General features: G+C 45.7%; 1 protein-coding gene across 1 annotated transcript in view; it reads left to right on the forward strand.

The window, feature by feature from the left end:
• The first annotated feature begins 1893 nt into the window (after positions 1-1893).
• Positions 1894-20595, forward strand: part of LOC143786746 (small ribosomal subunit protein bS18m-like) — a 35837-nt gene continuing 17135 nt past the window's right edge. Inside the window, exons 1-3 of the mRNA XM_077275793.1 lie at positions 1894-1996; positions 11339-11376; positions 12574-12657. Of these exons, the coding sequence (XP_077131908.1) occupies positions 1909-1996; positions 11339-11376; positions 12574-12657 (210 nt within the window). The 5' untranslated portion in view covers positions 1894-1908. The remainder of the gene's footprint in view (positions 1997-11338; positions 11377-12573; positions 12658-20595) is intronic.

Genomic DNA, 20595 nt, shown 5'->3' on the forward strand with positions numbered 1-20595 from the left:
TTTCTTGAAAATTCTGAGACGTCAGAAGTTTATAGAATAAAAGAACAATTTACATTTTACTCAAAAATATACCTATAAAGAGAAAAATCAGACAAACTGGACATTTTGCAGTGGTCTCTTAATTTTTGCCAGGGCTGTAAGTATAATTACAACTGTGATTTGTCAAAAATCACAGCTGACATCAAGCCCAGGGTTAGTAATAGAGAGGTGTCTATGAAACACCCCGTTTACTAACACTGTAAGTAAAAATAAAGAAACACAGATTAAAAACATGTAATTAAAATATAAAAACAGACACCCTCTTTCACCCATTTATCATCATCATCATCAAGGTCCCAAGACGATCCCCTGCTCCAATACATACAGAAGCCACAGTGACATCATAAAACGTGACCCCTCCCTGTATCCGCCGTACACACACTAAGGGCGGCATGGAAGCCGCCACCTGTGAGGTCACTGGAGATTACAGTTTGCGGTTATCACAGTACCCTCCGAGCTGTCAACTGTCACTTGAGGTGAACTGAAGGAGCACAGTGACCGGCAATATGCATAACCTGGCGGAAACATTGTAGTAGGTTGGATTGCCGGACTGCCCCCAGCGTGACACAGGGGCACTACAGTACGGAAGTCCGACAGTGAACCAGTGGAATCATTACAGTGCATCAGATTGGTGAATCACTGGTGGACTGCAATGCCCACTAGACTTTGTTATATACAGCAAGCTAAAGCTAAGTGGGCAGAAGGACCTGGTGTTTTAGCTTACTAAGTCTGGTATTAAACCACTCCAAGGGGCCTGGTCCTTTATCCCACTTGGATTTAGCTTTCCCACAGTGAGCAGGCTAAATCCAAGTTGGCAGAAGGACCTGGTCCTTTAGCCTGCTAGGTCTAGTATTAAAACACTCACAGGGACCTGGTCCTTTAGCCAACGGGGATTTAGCTTTCTCACAGTGAGCAGGCTAAATCCAAGTTGGCAGAAGGACCTGGTCCATTTGGCCAATAATTATAGTATTAACCCCTTCACAACGCATGATGCAGTTACATCCTATATCATAAAAATATCAGAAAAAAAAAATATCGCTTTTGCTCCATTTAAGAAAAATAAATAAATTGGGACTTGACATGTTCAGAAAGGTCTGACCAATCAAAATGTAAAATAATCTGATCGGTAAACGGCATAACGAGAAAAAACTAGAAACGCCATAATTACGTTTTTTTTGGTCGCCGCAACATTGCAATAAAATGAAATAAGAGGTGATCAAAACATGGTATCCGCGCCAAAATGGTATCAATAAGAACGTCCCGCCAAAATAAAAAAAATTCACAACGGCGATGTGGATGGAAAAATAAGTAAGTTATGGGAAGGAAAAAAAAAACGGAAAATTGCCCGAGGGATAAAACACTCCTAGGTGCATGCATGGAAAAAATCTGTGGTTGTGTGATCTACAAAAATGATCACCAGTAAATAAAACGGGACGAGGATGAGATTGGCGCAGAATATTGTACACACTGGGATTAAGGGGAAAATTCTTGCGTATAATTTTTACATATAAATAAATGTGTAATCAGATGTCATATCCAGGCTGCGGCTCAATATTACTGCAAAAAATCACATGACAGGATTCATATATATCTATATACAATAAGGGTCCTTCTATCTACTGGGATTTAGCATTCTTATATAGAGCAGGCTAAATCCAAGTCGGCTAAAGGACCTGGTCCCTCTGCCGACTTGGAAATAGCCGACTCTGTGTGAGAAAGCTAAATCCCAGTGCACAGAAGGACCTGGTCCTTTAGCCGACTGGGATTTAGCTTTCTCACACAGAGCAGGCTATTTCCCAGTCGGCAGAGGGACCAGGTCCTTTAGCCGACTTGGATTTAGCCACAACCCAGGATACAGTGTGGGGTAGGATGCTGGTGGTCAGGGCATGGCGGGGCGCTGCGCTGAGGCAACATTGGCTGCCAGCACTGTGCACCTCCTCCTCCGGGCACAGCACAGGTAAGGAGCCGCAGACCGGGGGGGCACTGGCAGGACACCTCCCAGCATGCACTGGGGACATGGCAGTGACAGTCTACATAGGGCTATGATGGGGGGGATTTTCAGTCATGGACTCCCGTGGAATAGTGACTGGCAGGGTCTGGTCCATCAGCCACGGCCATATTCTGTGGCTGCGGTAGAGGAGACCTGAGGGCCACGTCCCTGCGCTCACAGCGCCTTGATGGGTAGCCAGCCCGTCACATCATTGTTGAGGCGTAACGTACAACTCGCCAGTTCTGCTCATAAAAAGGGCCATGGCTCCCGGGAGGTAGGAGGCGGTATAAAATGGACTGACTCCTCGAATATCTAATGCAGGACGTGCTGTGTTTTCATAAGAATTTGGAACGTTATGAATGAAATGTCCTAGAAATGTCTGTCCTGTTCCTGATCTAAGGTTCAGGGCTTTTAGCTGAGATGAATCTGTGCTGCACTTTATGCACATGCTCATTAGTGACCAGTGCTGGGGAGTCGGAGTCAGGGTAATTGAGCAGGTGGAGGTTTGGCTTACCGACTCCACAGCCCTGGTTCTCGGGGCTACCATTGATGTGGCCACTGGACCGGGTCCTCCCAATTGATTGGCACCAGTATTCCCTGCCGTAATAGTCTGGGGTAGCCCATTACTTGGCCTCCAAGAAGATCTCTATCGCACATGTGTGATTTTCTGATCTGTGACTGTTAGGCCTCACTCAGACTCCTGTTTTCCCATCAGTATTCTATTTACATGTTTCAGACAACATGTGTCCATTATAATCTAGAGGTCTGTTCACGTTTCCATGTTTTTTTGTGTGTTTTCCAAAACATAACTGAGAGTTGTCTGGTTTACATCATGCGTCAAAATGACCCCTACGGGTCCATAAAGATGGTGGACAGCACACGGATTGTATGAGTGTATAATCCATCATTAGCACTGCAGGTTATGGGAGAAGCTTTGCAATGTATTTATTTTTTTCATACAAAATAGAAATCGCTGATGAAACTCAAAAAAGTGACCAATACTGATGAACAACGGTCCAAGTGTTTTTACTTACTATTAAAAATACAGCGATGTCTGAATGAGGCCTTAGGGTATGTCCACATATCCATGTTCACAAATTTTACGTCTGGGGAGGAAAGGGGGGAACCACAGCAGTATATTACTATAGCAGCGAAATGGATGAGGCGTCAACAAATCTCATCCACAGACCACAGTTATTTTCTTCTGAGAAATTGATTTGTGGTGCAGGGTTTATAAAATCTGCATTATGTCAGTTCTGATGGGAAATTGTTGCATATTTTCCCCAAATATTTTCAGTTCAAACATGGCCATAACATTTGTTATTTGAACAATGATCTAAGTAAAGGAACTGAAGGTAAATTAATCAAATGTAAAGACGATGCGAAGGTAGGATGGATAGCTAACACTAGAGAAGACTAGGATCTAGATAAGCTTGAACAATGGGCAGCAACTAATAGAATGGTATTTGTCAGGGAGAAATGCAAGATTCTACATCTGGGCTAGAAAAACAAAAATTAAATCTAAACAATAGGAGGAATAGAACTAAGCAACAGCACGTGTGAAAAAGACTTGTGCTGTGATGCAGCAGCAAAAAAGGCAAACACAGTTCTAGGATGTATTACAATAGGGATGCCCAACTATAGGCCTTTAGAACCACCAACAGTGCATGTTTTCAGGATTTCCTTAGCATTGCACAAACAAAGTGCAAATTATCACCTGTGCAACACTTAAGGAAATCCTGAAAACATACACTGTTGGTGGTCCTTGAGGACTGGCGTTGTGCATCCTTGTATTAAGATAAGCCTACAGTATAGATCACATGATGTAATTATCCCTCTCTACTCCTCCTTGTTCAGGCCATATCTGGAATACTGTATCCCTTTCTGGGCACCACATTTTAAAAAAGACATTAAAAAACTGGAGCAAGTTCAGAGAAGAGCGACCAGAATGGTGAGCAGACGGCAGAGTACAGGTGCTTCTCACAAAATTTGAATATCATCAAAAACTTAATTTATTTCTGTTCTTCAATACAAAAAGTGAAACTCATATATTATATAGAGTCATTACAAACTGATCTATTTCAAGTGTTTATTTCTGTTAATGTTGATGATTATGGCTGACAGCCAATGAAAATCCAAAAATCATTATCTCAGTAAATAAGAAAAACTAACAAAAAACATCTGCAAAGGCTTCCTAACCATTAAAAAAGGTTCCTTAGTCTGTTTCAGTAGTCTCCACAATCATGGGGAAGGCTGCTGACTTGACAGGTGTCCAGAAGGCAGTCACTGACACACTCCACAAGGAGGGTAAGCCACAAAAGGTCATTGCTAAAGAAGCTGGTTGTTCACACAGTGCTGTATCCAAGCATATTAATGGAAAGTTGAGTGGAAGGAAAAAGTGTGGTAGAAAAAGGTGCGCAAGCAACCGGGATAACCGCAGCCTTGAAAGGATTATTAAAAAAAGGCCATTCAAAAATTTGTTTTTTCAGTTGAGTTTCACAAAGTGTGGACTGCTGCTAGTCATTGCTTAAAGAGCCACCACACACAGATGTATCCATGACATGGGCTACAAGTGTCGCATTCCTTGTGTCAAGCCACTCATGACCAATAGACAACGCCAGAAGTGTCTTACCTGGGCTAATGAGAAAAAGAAGTGGACTGTTACTCAGTGGTCCGTGGTGGGTTTTTTTGCATTTCATTTGGAAATCAAGGTCCCAGAGTTTGGAGGAAGAGTGGAGAGGCCACAATCCAAGCTGCTGGAGGTCTAGTGTGAAGTTTCCACAATCAGTGATGGTTTGGGGAGTCATGTTATCTGCTGGTGTAGGTCCACTGTGTTTTCTCAAGACCAAAGTCAGCGCAGCCGTCTACCAGGAAATTTTAGCGCACTTCATGCTTCCGTCTGCCGACAAGCTTTTAGGAGATAGAAATTTCATTCTCCAGCAGGACTTGGCACCTGTCCACACTGCCAAAAGTACCAATACCTGGTTTAAATACGACTGTATCACTGTGCTTGATTGGCCAGCAAACTCGCCTGACCTTTACCCCATAGAGAATCTATGGTGTATTGTCAAGAGGAAGATGAGACACCAGACCCAACAATGCAGATGAGCTGAAGGCTGCAATCAAAACAACCTGGGCTTCCATAACACCTCAGCAGTGTCATAGGCTGATTGCCTCCATGCCACACGCCACATTGATACAGTAATTGATGCAAAAGGAGCCCCGACCAAGTATTGAGGGCATTTACTGAACGTACATTTCAGTAGGCCAACATTTCGGCTTTAAAAATCATTTTCCAAGCTAGTGTTATAAAGTATTGTAATTTACTGAGATAATGACTTTTGGGTTTTCATTGGCTGTAATCCGTAATCATCAAAATTAACAGAAATAAACACTTGAAATAGATCACTGTGTAATGACTCTATGTAATATATGAGTTTCACTTTTTGTATTGAAGAACTGAGATAAATTAACTTTCTCCTACGCCTCATTGGGGGACACAGACCGTGGGTGTTATGCTGCTTGCCACTAGGAGGACACTAAGTGATACAAAGAAAGTTAGCTCCTCCCCTGCAGTATACACCCTCCTGCTGGCCCTCAGCTAACCAGTTCTTGCTTAGTGTCTGTAGGAGGCACTTGGGTCTGTTTTCAGACCCCAACTTTCTTATTTTAATTTTTATTTTTCTGTAAATTTTTATTTTTTATTCAACGGAGTGAAGGGGGCGACGGATCCTTTTTTATGGGACCCGCTCTCCCCCGAACCAGCAACAGGCGAGCACGGCGAGTATACCTCCCCGTCCCTCTCCTGCGACGCGGGAGCACGCCAAATTTTACTCGGGCAACGGGTTTCCATCTTTGGTCCCGATTTCCCTTCCCCCTGCAAGACGGCGAGCACATAGAGCCTGCTCTAATGTTCCTCTCCGGTGGCCCGACATACAAGGCCCACATCACATGGCGTTGCATACTTGCGGCAGAGCCCAAAGGGATTGCAGAAGAGGATGAGGATGGAGCGCGCAGGGACAGGGGGACCTGCATTACCGGACTGTGAGTACATCAGGAGTTCCCCTCCTGCGCTCCGGATCGCTTTGCGGCCGCGCCACCTCACAGCTTCGGCCGATGTGTAGTCCGCACCTCCAGAAGCGCACTGTGTCGCCTCAAGGCGGCTTAGGCTAGTTTCACACTAGCGTCGGGCTCGGCCCGTCGCCGTGCGTCGGGCCGAGGTCCCCGACGCTAGCGTTGTCCCCGCCGCACAACGGGGGCAGCGGGTGCATATTTCCCACGCATCCGCTGCCCCATTGTGAGGTGCGGGGAAGTGCGGGGAGGTGGGGGCGGAGTTCCGACTGCGCATGCGCGGTCGGAAAAAGCGGACCGTCGGGAGCAAAAAACGTTACATGTAACGTTTTTTTCTCCCGACGGTCCGCTACCATACGCCCAAGCGTCGCAAAACGGTTTCACCGTTTGGAAATGCGTCGCAAATGCGTCGCAAATGCGTCGCTAATGTAAGTCTATGGCGAAAAAACGTATCCAGCAAAAACTTTTGCTGGATGCGGCGTTTCGCAAAAACGACGCATTTGCGACGTATTGCAGTTAACGCTAGTGTGAAAGTAGCCTTAGCCTTTTTTCCTGGCGCTTAGCGCCTGACGCGGAAGCGCTCAATTTTCTCGAGCAACGGGTGACCACCCCTAACTCTTACGCTGACGCCGGCTGCAGAAATTTACGCCCCGGCTGGGGCCTATTCATGGAAGTCTCGAGGCTCCGCCCACGTCGTGCCTGTAGCTCCGCCCCCTAAATTGGCGCTTCTCGCTCGCTGCGAGATTTTACCTAAACCCGCATGACCAGTATTCCCGGTCTTAAAGTCACACGACCAGCATTCTCTGGTCTTAAAGGCACGTGACCAGTATTCCCTGGTCTTAAAGGCACGTGACCAGTATTCCCTGGTCTTAAAGGCACGTGACCAGTATTCCCTGGTCTTAAGGACACGTGACCAGTATTCCCTGGTCTTAAAGGCACGTGACCAGTATTCCCTGGTCTTAAAGGCGCGTGACCAGTATTCCCTGGTCTTAAGGGCGCGTGACCAGAATTCCCGGGTCTTAAAGGCACACGTCCAGTTTTCCCTGGTCTTAATGGCGCACGACCAGTATTCCCTGGTCTTAATGGCGCACGACCAGTATTCCCTGGTCTTAAAGGCACACGACCAGCATTCTCTGGTCTTAAAGCCACACGACCAGTAATCCCTGGTCTTAAAGGCACACGACCAGTATTCCCTGGTCTTAAAGGCACTCGACCAGTATTCCCTGGTCTTAAAGGCACACGACCAGTATTCCCTGGTCTTAAAGGCACACGACCAGTTTTCCCTGGTCTTAACGGCACACGACCAGTATTCCCTGGTCTTGAGGGCACCATGACCAATCCGAAACTGGTCATAAATGAGGAGCCCTCTGCCGCCGATCCCAGTTTATCCCAGTGTAACTAGTTCCCTCAGCCTAAACTCCCTCGTAGAGCTTTTGCCATCCAGTCCGGATATGCGATTCACTGGACAGAAGCCTCTACGCGGGACGCTATGCCTGGTCTGATTTTTAAGGGCGACAGGCACTTTAAAGGGCGCCGGTCTCCCCACACCATCAACAGACGGGCACTCGAAGGTCCAGGCCTAACGCCAGGCAGCCTGTCCTGTCCACCCGGAGACCTGCACTCTGTGGATGTACAGAGGCATCCTTTTTTTTTCGGGTGTCTGAGCACCCCCCTCTGCATCACCACTATTTAACAGAAGATGCAAGTAGGTGAATTTCCCTCTCCACTTCCTTGTTAAGAGGATGGTGGATCGAGGCTCCTAATTTTTAACTCTGCAATGACCTGCTGGAAGCAGCGGCGCATTCTGCCACTCGGCAGATTAACCGGGTACAATCTCCTGTGGTTTACCTACCAGTATCCCTGCCCGATATGTCCTCAATTAAAAATGCCACGATCTGTCAAATAGCACATCTGGTTTGTTCCGTTTGGCAGCTACGGGTCCAGCCCTTTAACCTCCCTATCCGCCGCATGGATGCTAGAGCAACGGTCTCCTGCTTGAAGCCCTTAACTACTTTGATTCACACCAGTATCCCTTTCCTGAAGACAGTTCAGCTGGTCAATCATATTTTTGAGCGGGGGACTAACGAACAATCGTACGTTTCCGCAGCCCCGACCAACAGTGAAAGGGTTGTCCAGGACAGTCTAGATCTAAGGGATCTTGGTTACTAAAAGGTGGAACGATAAGTAGGACCGATTCCGGACCTCAAACTTCTAACAATCTTTTCACAAGGTTCTTCTTCTTTCTCGAATGGAGTCTCATCCGCTCAGCCATTACTTCAACAAAAAAGGTGCAGTTTCGGGCATCCATCGACATTCGGGATGCCTAACCTCTTCAAAAATTCCTTTGCTTTTCCATTCGTGAACAGCATTTAAGTCACGACCTTGTTCTTCGGCCTTGCTACCGCATCCAGGGTGTTCGCAAGGGTCATGGTGACTGTCATCTTGCACTTAGAGGCGTGGTCGTCCTATCCTGTTTGACCGACTGTTTACCCACCCTTGCAGGACTACGCTAAGTCGTCTATATCACTTGCGATACCCTCTCACCTGGGCTGGTGGCTAGACTTAGACAACTCCTCATTTCCAGCCCAGCAGATATCCTTTTTGAGGATGATCCAGTATTCTTCCAGAAGGGTGGTAAATCTCCCTCCAGACAAGGTCATGTTTTTTTCAACAGGGAGCTCGCGCTCTTGCTCACTCATCCCCTCATTTCATTCGATTTGCTGGGAAGGTTCCAAAAAAAAAAAACGGAGACGACAATGGAAACAGTTTCCTTTGCTCCGTTAGTTTTCAGCAAGTCAAGCAGCCTTTCAGACGATAGTCTCTGAGCTCCTTCTTCATCCGGAGTTTTTTCTCCCGGTTCCATGGTTACTAGTAACTTCCAATGCCAGTCCTCTTCTCCCGATCATTGCTCTGGAGATCTCAAGGGTAGTCCTATAGTAGGTCCACTCCTTATGGCGGGTCAACCCATCCGAATTCAATTGGACAACGCCACGGCTGTGTCATACGTCAATCATCTAGCGAGTACCCACGTTCAAGCACCATGGCCAAAGTACCTCACATGGGCCGAGATCTATCACTCGGTGATCTTGGCAGTTCATATCCCAGAAGTAGAACTCTGGGCTGCGAACATATTTAGCCGTCAGGGTTTCACCTCAAGTGAGTGGGAACTTCACCGGAAGTATTCCATCAGACCCGCCTTCACTGGAGCTCTACAGTTGTAGCTCGGATGGCGTCCTGACTGATCGCCGGGGTACTGGAGTTGGTTGTTCAGCCTCGAGATCCAGGAGCCTTCGCACTGCATGCTCCGGTTATTCCGTGGTACCAGTTTCCACTTCCGAAAGCTTTTCAGAAGCAGAAAGGGCCCCAGTGATCCTCGGAAATCCGTACTGACCACGTCAGTTCGCTTGCGGAGCTGGTAGCTTTCTGTATTTCTGCAACAAAACTGCAAGTAGGGACCACCTCGCAGGATGTTTTTCACATGTAATTCTTCCCTATTGCATACCGTTAGATCATTGGGATCTATTCTATTAGGGAAGGTTGCCCCCTTTCCTCTCGGCTATATCCTCATCCTGACGAGTCTTCGGTGCTAACGGGTCTTTTCAGACTTTTTTCTCTTATTTCCTTCAAGGCAAGGTTGTCCCCAAGCCTTCCCTGTCCCTAGTTACCAAGGTGGTATTGTATTACTACTGTCATGAGGGCATAGTTCCTCCCTCATCTCTTTTGGCACCACTCCACAAAATGGAATGAGGTCCCCTTATTCCAGACAGAGCAAGTGCTCTGAGTAGGTATGTCTTGAGGACGGCGTCCTTCCGAAGGTTGGACACTGTATCTTGGGTTTCCTACCGGTAAGAGGAAGGCTTCCTGACTTTTACAGGAAGGGTTTGGCCGTCTCCATCGGCCATTTAGCCTGGTGTATTCTTTCACCATCCAGTAGTCCTTCCGTGTTAGATGACAGCCTATCTCCCCATCTATCGTGGGTTCCAGGCACCAGGCGTCAACAAGACACGCCTGCACGTTTGCGGATTCGTCCAGTCCGCATGCATTCTTGAAGCATTATAATTCCCAGACTTCCACAGATGTGACTCTGGGCAGGCGGACTCTGCAGGCCACGGTGGCGCACTTGTAAGTAGCAGTTACACAGAGCCTGATCTGATGTTGTCCCCACCCAGGGACTGCTTTGGTACGTCCCACGGTCTGTGTCCCCCAATGAGGCGTAGGAGAAAAGGAGATTTTTGTTTACTTACCGTAAAATCTTTTTCTCCGAGCCAATCATTGGGGGACACAGCTCCCACCCTAGTATTGGCTTATGCTTATTTTTACAATCCGATATGCTATACTCTCATATATAATATGACATGCTGTAAGCTAATATTTTGTTACTGATCTCCTACTGCTTTTTGCACCGAACTGGTTAGCTGAGGGCCAGCAGGAGGGTGTATACTGCAGGGGAGGAGCTAACTTTCTTTGTATCACTTAGTGTCCTCCTAGTGGCAAGCAGCATAACACCCACGGTCTGTGTCCCCCAATGATTGGCTCGGAGAAAAAGATTTTACGGTAAGTAAACAAAAATCTCCTTTTTTGATGATATTCTAATTTTGTGAGAAGCACTTGTATATCCAACGAGGAACGGTTAAAGGATCTGTGAATGTTTAGCTTGCAAAAAAAGAAAGCTAAGAGGAGACTAATTAGCCGCCTACAAATATTATCTGAAGGGCTGTCACAGTGTAGAGGGATCATCCTTATTCTCATTTGCACATGGAAACACGAGAAGCAATGGAATAAACTGAAAGGGAGAAGATACAAATTGGATATTAGCAAAAGCTTTTTGTCAGTGAGGGTGATCAATGAGTGGAACAGGCTGCCGCCAGAGGTGATGAGTTCTCCTTCAATGGAGGTCTTCACACAAAGACTGGACAGACATTTGTCTGAGATGGCTTAGTGAATCCTGCATCCAACTCTAACATTCTATGATTATTTGATCTATTCGCCTCCTCAAGTGGCGGCCACGATTAACCATAATTTTATCATTTAACTTTTAATGGCTATTTGAAGGGAAGGAGAGGTTTTGGAACTGTGTATCAAAGACAGGAACGCCAATCTATGAAAAGATATGATGGACCATGAAATTAATGAATGCAAAAAAAAAAAAACTATCCTGATCTAGATGCAGTCGGTCAGATGGACTTAAGAACATTGCTAATACCAGACATTTATTGATTGATGTATTTCTTTTCCTAGTAACCCCAGACAGTAACCGAGCAGCACTTGAAGATATGGTAAAGATAAAACTTTTGTACTGTGGAATTGTAGTTTAATTAATGTGTTTTTTGTTTTTTTTCTAATGGCGGAGCCTAAGACCGAATTGTTGCTGTCATCCCCCGTCTGCATGATTGTTGGTTACTTTCTTAGCCCTGTGAGACAGAAATGATGTGCTCATCAGGCAGGAAATTCACATATTTTGTAGCAATTTTACAACCCCGTGGCATTTTGCTTGTAGTACTTATGATGCTGTTATTTCAGGCGACTGTGTACTGAGCCTACAGTATACATCAGGGCCGTTCCCATGGCTCGCCATTCGCTAGATCGAGACCAAAAGTGTGTTCTTTAGACCTCCCATCTGGCAGGCTTGTGTCCGTGTACCATTTGTTTTATTGTATAGGAAATTGCACAAGACTGGTTCCTGTAAAGAGAGCTGCCACAAAAAGAAAACAAAGATGACTTTGCAGTGTTTTCTTCCCTTACTCTCTATGGGGACACCATCCAGACAGTGGTGAGAGGCTCAAGCCTGGACTTGTGGCTGACACAGACAATATGGCAACACACACACCGCCTAGTGGCATTATATTTTTTTTAGTTCTTTTCTAATCCCAAAGACAACTCTAGTATAAAGGAATCCTACCTATTTCTGTATCCCTATCCCTCTGTATTGGTAGTAATGTGGCTAGTTTGTGGCAAAGATGGCCTCCTATGACAATGCCACACTTGCTGTATTACTACTAGTAGTAGGATTTGTGCTCTCTATTTTGATTTTTCTTTTTTACTTATCTCACATCTATTGAAAATCAGCAAGAACACTGGGCAGGGTTTTTTTGGTGGAGGGGCAAAGCCAAACAGTCTGACAGGTATCCTATCATTTATGCCAGAAATTTGTCAAAAAGGGAAAAGTGGGGCAAATTTATTAAGGCGTACTCCAATGGACATCTGCATGAGGTCTTTGCCATAGGTGTGACTGAAATATCTGCTGGATGATGGAGGCACCTAGCTGCTGTATGGGGGCAGTGCAAGGGGGAAACTTGGGGAGAACTTTAACTTACGGTAGTTTGATCGATTCCTGCGTGACTTCATGTTTTTGCTTGTATAGAGGAATCTGAATGCAATATTTGGCTTTAATTTACTACACAATTTTCAGTAGTTATTTCTTGCATATTGGATTTAAAAAATAACTGGTGTTTGTCACTTTTTATTCATTACAGCCACAGAAAATGGAAAATCCTTTTAAAGAGCCTCCAAAGAGGTGTATCTTGTGTGGCATCTCAGTAGATTACAAGAATACCCAGGTATGTGTCTACAAGCTTAAAGGTTGGCCTCTACTTTACTTGTTCCTTTCATGTGAACTAACTGCCATAGATAAGTAAGCATTTCAATAAATATCTTGCTTTGTTAAATAAGTCTGTGACCTGAGCTGCTCTTCTGGTGCCTGATCTCTGGCTGACTTCCTGTAATGTCATCTCAAAATCTTTCTGAGTTCCTGGCTCTGGAATCTGATGGGTGGGTGGAGCTTATTATGCTCGTGGGTGGGGCCTCATTCCGCAGAGCTCACGCCGCTCTTATGCATGTAGCTGCAGACCAGGATCTTTCTTATATATGTATGTATTCAACAAGGGGTGTATGTGTGCGTGTGTACACACACTGCATACACATTGTGTAATGTGTATATATAACCCCGCTGTATTCCCCTTATACTAGGAATCTATTCATATTTTTCTCCTCATCCATCTATAAGTCAATGAGAGGGAGTAAGGGAATAATCTTTAGTACCAGGGCTGCGGATCTGGTGCTTAGCACATGATTTCTATTTCAGTGTTCATTACAGGAGCTCGTGCTGAGGCTGTGTGTGGCGCTGGGGGATGAGCTTAGGTGGTTTATAGACTGTGTGCTCACTGCTGGCTTGCAGCCCAGTACAAGGGGTATTGGGGAAATGTAGTCAGAAGGGAGCAGAGGATTCTGAAGAGGAAGTGATGGCTGTGACAGCAGAGCTGGAATCTTGTAATAAGTAATGAAGCAGAAAGGCATAATACATGAAAACTGGCAGAAAAGTTATATGGGTATCTTTAGGGGTACTATCCTTAACCCCTTAATGACCAGAGCTTTTTTCGATTTTGCATTTTCATTTTTCGCTCCCCTCCTTCCCAGAGCCATATATTTTTTTATTATTTTTCCGTCAATATGGCCATGTGAGGGCTTATTTTTTGCAGGACAAGTTGTACTTTCGAACAACATCATTCGTTTTACCATGTCGTGTAGTTGAAAACGGGAAAAAATTCCAAGTGCGGTGAAATTGCAAAAAAGTGCAATCCCACACTTGTTTGTTTTTTTTTTCTTTTTTGCTAGGTTCACTTAATGCTATAACTGACCAGCCATTATGATTCTCTAGGTCATTACGAGTTCATAGACACCAAACATGTCTAGGTTAATTTTTATCTAAGTGGTGATAAAAAATTACAAAGTTTGCTAAAATGGGGCAATTTTCCGATACCCGTAGTGTCACCACTTTTCGTGATCTGGGGTCAGGTGAGGGCTTATTTTTTGCGTGCTGAGCTGACGTTTTTAATTATGTAATTTTGGTGCAGAATACTTTTGATCACCCGTTATTGCATTTTAATGCAATGTCACGGTGACCAAAAAAACATCATTCTGGCGTTTGGAATTTTTTTCTCACTACACTGCGCCCTGCTCACAAGCTTACAATCTATGAGGAAAAGGACAGACACAAAAGGTGGATGGTAACAATTGCTTTCATTGTTCGGACCAGCCAAAGTGTAAGAATCGGGTGTTCATGTAATGCTGCATGAACCGGTTATTAGCCTAAGTATGTAACAGTACAGACACAGAGTGCTATTAAATGCATAAAGCATGTGAGAACATGATGCAAGGAACCTGGTTATGGTAAAAATTTTGAATGGGCAACACCAGTATAATTAGGTTAATGCGTTGAGGTGGTAGGCCAGTCTGAACAAGTGCGTTTTTAGGGCACACTTAAAACTGTGAGGATTGGGATTAATTGTATGCACCTGGGTAGTGCCTTACCAAAAATTGGCGCAGCACGTGAAAAAGTCTTGTAGACGGGAGTGGGAGGTTCTAAATATTGAGGATGCTAACCTCAGGTCATTAGCAGAACAGAGTGCACGGGTAGGGTGAGTAATATGAGATAAGACCAGTGCATTTCACTCCTGGTATACAGCATTCTAATATGCTGTGTATAAGTCGCCTATCCAGCCTGTAAGACAAGAAAAAGACCTTTTATAATACTCGCCTACGGTGCGGTCCGGTCAATGGGCGTCACTGTTTTGGTGCGGTCATCCATAGTTTTCCCGTCATCATGCTGAAACACTGGCCTACTTCTCTGCCGTGGTCATGGCAAAGCAAAGTACTGCAGTGCGCATGCCCCGGAAAAGGTCAAAGAGCCCTATAACGTGGGCACTGCTTTACTTTACTCTGCCCTTGCCAGGGCATAGAAGTATACCTGCGTGATACTGGGGTGTGTAGAAGTATATATTTGTGGCATCGCTGGAATCGTACTGACTTGAAGAATTGAGTTGCCTTATCAAGTTTACCACACAGTAAATGGCATAAAAAAATCCTGAATTGCTGGTGTTTGTTGATTGTGCCTCCCCAAAAATCGGATTGGAAAGCGATTAAAAAAATGTATGTGCCTGAAAATAGTACCAATATAAACCTCAACGCATCACGCAAAAGACAAGCCCTCACATGACTCTGTTGGCAGAAATATGGCAATGCAAAAACTAGTTTTTGCCAAAAAAGGGGTCTTTTGGTGTGTGACAGTAGCCAAGCGCAAAAAAAAAAATATATAAATCTGGTATTGCTGTAATCGCACTGACCCAAAAAATAAAGTTGTCTAATAACTTATTTTGCACGATGAACAAGCGTAGAAATATAATTTAAAGCCAATTCTCCACCTGCTGTTGATTCTCTCACTCTGCCTCCCAAAGATCGCAGTAAGGCTCGGCGCACATTTATTCTGCGCTCTACGCTGAGTGCTTACATCGGGGTTTCTGTGTAAATCTCTGAAATACATGACTCAAATGAAGCTCCCGGCGGAAGAGTCCCTATAATAAGGTAGATGGTGGCACTGTGGACGTTGTCTGGCCTATACTCCGGTGGTGTCAGTCTCTTTAGGCGTGCATAAAAGCGCGGTCGACCACAGTTTTGTGCAGTTCTGAAAAGGACACCGTTGAACAGAAGTCAGACAGAGCCCAGAGTAACTCTGCTGCCTTATAGTGAATGGATCCTTTGGGGGTTTCATCTGAATCATGTCCCTTGGAGATTTAGATGTAAACCCCGATACAAGTGCTCAGCGTTTAGCGCAGGATAAATGTGATCCCAAACATTATGTAAAATGTTCCCAATAAAAGCTTCAACTCAGTCCAGAAAAAAGCAAGTCCCCACTCTGGTACATCATCTGTTAATGGAAATATAGGGGCTTCCACATTACTAGTGTCAAGGTGAAAATGTATTTTCTTATATATCTTTGTACTTTTATATAACTTATACTGTGAAACAATAAGTTTTTCCTATCTGCTAGCTAATGCAAATGTAATTGTATCTAAAGATGGCCGTCAGTGTTCATTGTTCATTTCAGTTTAGAATGTGAAGAGTTAAGTTTAATTTCTCTTGAAAAAGATAACTCTGGAATGTGAAGGAAGAAGTAACCATCGAAGATGTCCTGACGAATCAGAGAGAGAGACTGAGCGCTGGATGTATGCTAGCTTGGACCCCGCCTAGTGCACGCCTTCCCCTAACACTCAATATAGTATTGTGTATTTTAGAATAAAGCCAGTTGCTGTGACGGGTACACACGTGTGTGGATCCACGAGCATGCACTAAGATTGAACCAGCTACCTGTCTGATTTATTCTTATCCGGTACCAGATGCCCTGCACACATATTAATTTGGAATGACTGGTGAAGGAAGGGTAAATTGTCGTTTTACGACCCCGACAATTTGGCAGCCCAACGGGGGGCGTGGCCAGCGATCCGAGACTCTCTGGACCCATGCCTGGATGTCTGTGGATGATACCTGTAGTGGCTGACCTCGAGGACTGATCACCCTCTTCACACGGTAAGTGGTGATCATATACACTGTATGTGTCACACTTGCTAGTGTCTCAGCCGTTATTGGTTTGTCTGTGGTCTCTTTTTGGGTCTGGGGAGTGACCGATCGAGTGGTGAGATCGAATGCGATCCTGTGCCACGCTCTGAACCAGCAACTGAGAGACGTCACATCCTGTGTGACCTCTGTACACCATGCCTCCTCCACCGGTCATTGTACTCCGTTCAACCACCTTACCCGTGACTATTGTCCAGTAGTGAAGTGGAGTGAAAGATTGAGCTAGTTGTAGGTTGTGGGGCAGCTTAGAGGAAGGGATAGGAGACGCAGCCTCTGTGATATTGTACCAGCTAGGTAATTTAAGACGTCCCGGAGGGGGACCACCTGTATTTCTGTGGAGGGCTCTCACTAGGAGACCGCCTCCCGACGGTTTGGAATATCGTGGCAGGATAGCCTGTTAATCACTGTTGTTCAGGTTAGGGACAGGAAAAATTGAGCGCGAGGCTCTTTTCCTAGTACGTTGAACGCGAAGTTCCGTGGTATAGAACGCAGTGTTGGTATCGCTGCCAGTGGCCTACTGCAGGAGGACATAGTATTCTGTGAGTCATGTTGCGTATCTTAAAGCAGAAGAAGTCCGTGCCCCACAGGTTAGATGAGGATGCCATGGAAGTCAAGACAATGGTCACGGGAGGGCGCGAGGCAGTTAAGAAGCTTATCTGTGAGTTGCGTGAAGCTTAAAGAACAAAGGATGAAAATAGGTTGAGAGGGAGAATCAGACAATATAGAACCCGTATTTGGTTATAAAATGCCTTTGAACTGTGATCTTACAGATTGTAAAATGGCCGCCGTGCCACTGATGATGAAAATGCAGTCTCAGCCAGCGCCCTGTAATGGTGGCGGAAAGAGATCTCCAGAAGCATAGGTGTGTCCTGTTTGTGTTGTGCAGAATCCAACCTGGGTGGAGACCTGCCTTGTGTGTGCGTACGGACCGTCCTTGGGGCTCCGCCCAGACCACGGAGGATTATAGGAACGTTTTGTAGAAATTAAGTCTGAAAACTGCCGTAATTTGTTACTTTGTAGAGGATACGGAGCTTTGTATCAGTGCTATGTAGTGTAGGGAAGGGGGGGGGCAAATATCTGGGCTCTTGCTCTCCCTTCAGCGCTGAAGAATGCAGTGGAAGTTCTTATCTCTGTGTTACTAGATGGGAGGGGCTGTGTGAGCCCCTGCGCGACTTGTTTGCAATTTTTCCCCTCTGCGCTGTGGGCTAGGGGGGGGGGGGGGTGCGGGCCATGTATTACATTCCAAAGTTTTCTTTGTCCTTGGTTTAATCAAAAGAATTTAGCCCAGCAGAAAAGATAAGGGTTAAATCACCAGCTGTAGTAGTTCTTGCTCGCTCACTAGCCCCCACCTTTGCAGCTGCGAGATCAGTGTTTCTTATCTCTATGTAACAGACTCCAACTCCAGTTCTCCCACCTTATATGAATTCAGTCCCCTACTCAAATATTTCTTTTAAACCTATGTCTGCAGACTGCCTTGCAGACAGAGCTCATCTATGCAGGATATGTTATAGGTGTGCTGACTCAGCTTCATAGAGACAAACAGAGATCTGTTGCTTATTACAGCGGCCACCTGGATAAAGTGGCGAGAGAAAGCCCCTCCTGTGTTCGAGCTGTGTTGTCTGTCCAGCTGTTGCTACACAAATCTTCAGAGATTGTTTTGGATCACCCACTGATGGTCCACACCCCACCTGGCCAACCCCCTGTGTACCGGCTGGTACAAGATCTACAGGCATTTAATGCAGTTACTGTTCCAGAAACTCCGGTGGTGCCTAAGCCACATACTCTTTTGTCCCAGATATTTTAGGATGCTGCTTGGTTCATGGTTATCGATCTTGCCAATGTCTTCTTCAGCATTCCATTACACCCAGATTGCCAGTTCTGTTTGCATTCATTTATCAGGGATGACAATTGATGTGGACAGTTATGCCAAGGGGGGGCCAGTCATAGCCCAAGAGTGTCAGGCCTGCCTTGCCGTTTATGGCCCCTTGCAACCAGGAGAGGCTATGGCCACCCCACACGATGTATATAGTATCCTTAACCAAGTACAACCTAGCCACATGTCCATGGCTGGACAGCTGCGATTTCAGTGTGCTATTCTCATGCCTACTAATGTGATTTTGAAAAGGTGCACTGTCCTGAACCCCGGTACTTTTCTCCTAGTTCCCCTGGATCCAAAGGGGGGAGGAGTAGGTGACATGAGCAAGGACACTTTTTCTTTCTAGAATGGATCCAGAGGAACAAGATTAGGTTTCCAAACCACATGATTGTCCAGAATTGATGTCTCAGGAAACGGCTGGTCTCTAGTGTGCCTATTCTAATGCTGATTTTGAGCTTTTTGTAGATGGATCCCGTCACCAAGATGACCAAGGACGCTACTGTACCAGATATGCTGTGGTCTCAGAACATGAGATAATCAAGGCAGAGTCAATGCAAGCTCATATGTGTGCACAAGAAGCAGAGCAAACTAGCAGAAGGTAAGACTGTAAATATCTACACTGATTCCAGGTATGCTTTTGGCATTGCACACGGTTATGGGCCTATCTGGAGAGCCAGGGCTTTCCTGACAGCAAATGACCACCCCTTTAAACATGCTGAGGCAGTCCAGCAACTTATGAATGCACTACAGTTTCCCACCCAAGCAGGCATCATAAAGGTAAAGGCACATAGCAAAGGCACTGGTGGACGGACAAAGGGTAACGCACTGGCAGACCAGGCTGCAAAGAAAGCAGCAAGCACTCCTGTGGCCTCTAGAGTACATCACCTAGACACCCCACCATCTCCACTTGTGTTGAAAGACATCTTAGCCCGGTTACAAGAACAGGCAAGTAAGGAGGAGAAAAATAGGTGGCAAAAGATAGGGGCTTGCTCTGATACCGTCACTGGGCTATGGGGGAGGGGTGAAAAGGTCTGCCTACCACAGGTACTGTACCCAATGATGGCACAGGTTTTGCACGGGAATGTGCACCACTCGAAGACGGCCATGTGTGACACCCTACAGAAACAATGGATTGCCCCCGGGTTTTCCACCTGCGCAGAAAGGCAGGTACAGAGCTGCATGATATGTGCCACACATAATCAGAGTAGGACAGTGAAAACCCCATCCAAACACACTCCCCGGCCCCTTTACCCATTCCAGAGACTGCAGATTGATTATATTCAGTTACTCAGGGTAGGGACGTATGAGTATGTGTTGGTCTGCATTGATTTATTTTCAGGTTGGCCAGAAGCCTACCCAGTTGCCAAAGCTACGGCTAAGACAACGGCGAAGAAACTGATGGCTGAGATCATATGCAGGTATGGAGTTCCTGAAGTCATTGAAAGCGATCGGGGTTCCCATTTTACTGGAGAGATCATGTCAGAGGTAATGGCAGCACTGGGGGTAAGTCAAGCATTGCATACTCCATATCATCCGCAGAGTAGTGGAAAAGTGGAGAGACTAAATGGAACTCTTAAGCTTAAAATCCAGAAGGCAATGGCAGAGACTGGTAAACCATGGACAGAATGCTTCCCTCTAGCTTTGTTTTCAGTAAGATATACCCCAAACAGGAAGCCAGGACTGTCACCGTATGAGATTCTGTTTGGCAGGAGCCCCAATCTTGAATGTTTCTTTCCACAACAGTTGCAGCTCAAGTACCAGGACTTGACTAGCTATGTGCAGGCCTTACATGGACACCTTGCCAAAGTGCATTTAACCGTTTTCAGTTCTTTTCCAGACCCAGACAAGGTTCCTGGACACCATCCCTTTGTGCCAGGAGACCTGGTGTATGTGAAAAAGTTTGTGCGCAGAGATTGTCTCCAGACGAGATTTGAAGGACCCCACACGGTGATCCTGGTCACCCCCACTGCAGTAAAACTCGAAGGAAAGAGCACCTGGATCCATGCCTCACACTGTAAAAGAGACTGTTGTTTTTGATCCTGGAACTGAGGGCTATCCTCGCCCCTACCTCTTTGGTCCCTATTGTAAAAATAAGAATTCTGGTCCCACTATTCTCTGGGTAAACCTGACAGCCCCGGTGAATATCTGGCGATTTGATTTCTGTGATGTAGTCAAATGCCCTGAGACTGAACGGGTGGTAGAGGGGATCATC

The sequence above is a fragment of the Ranitomeya variabilis genome, chromosome 1 (assembly GCF_051348905.1).
Source record: "Ranitomeya variabilis isolate aRanVar5 chromosome 1, aRanVar5.hap1, whole genome shotgun sequence".
Taxonomy (NCBI): Eukaryota; Metazoa; Chordata; class Amphibia; order Anura; family Dendrobatidae; genus Ranitomeya; species Ranitomeya variabilis.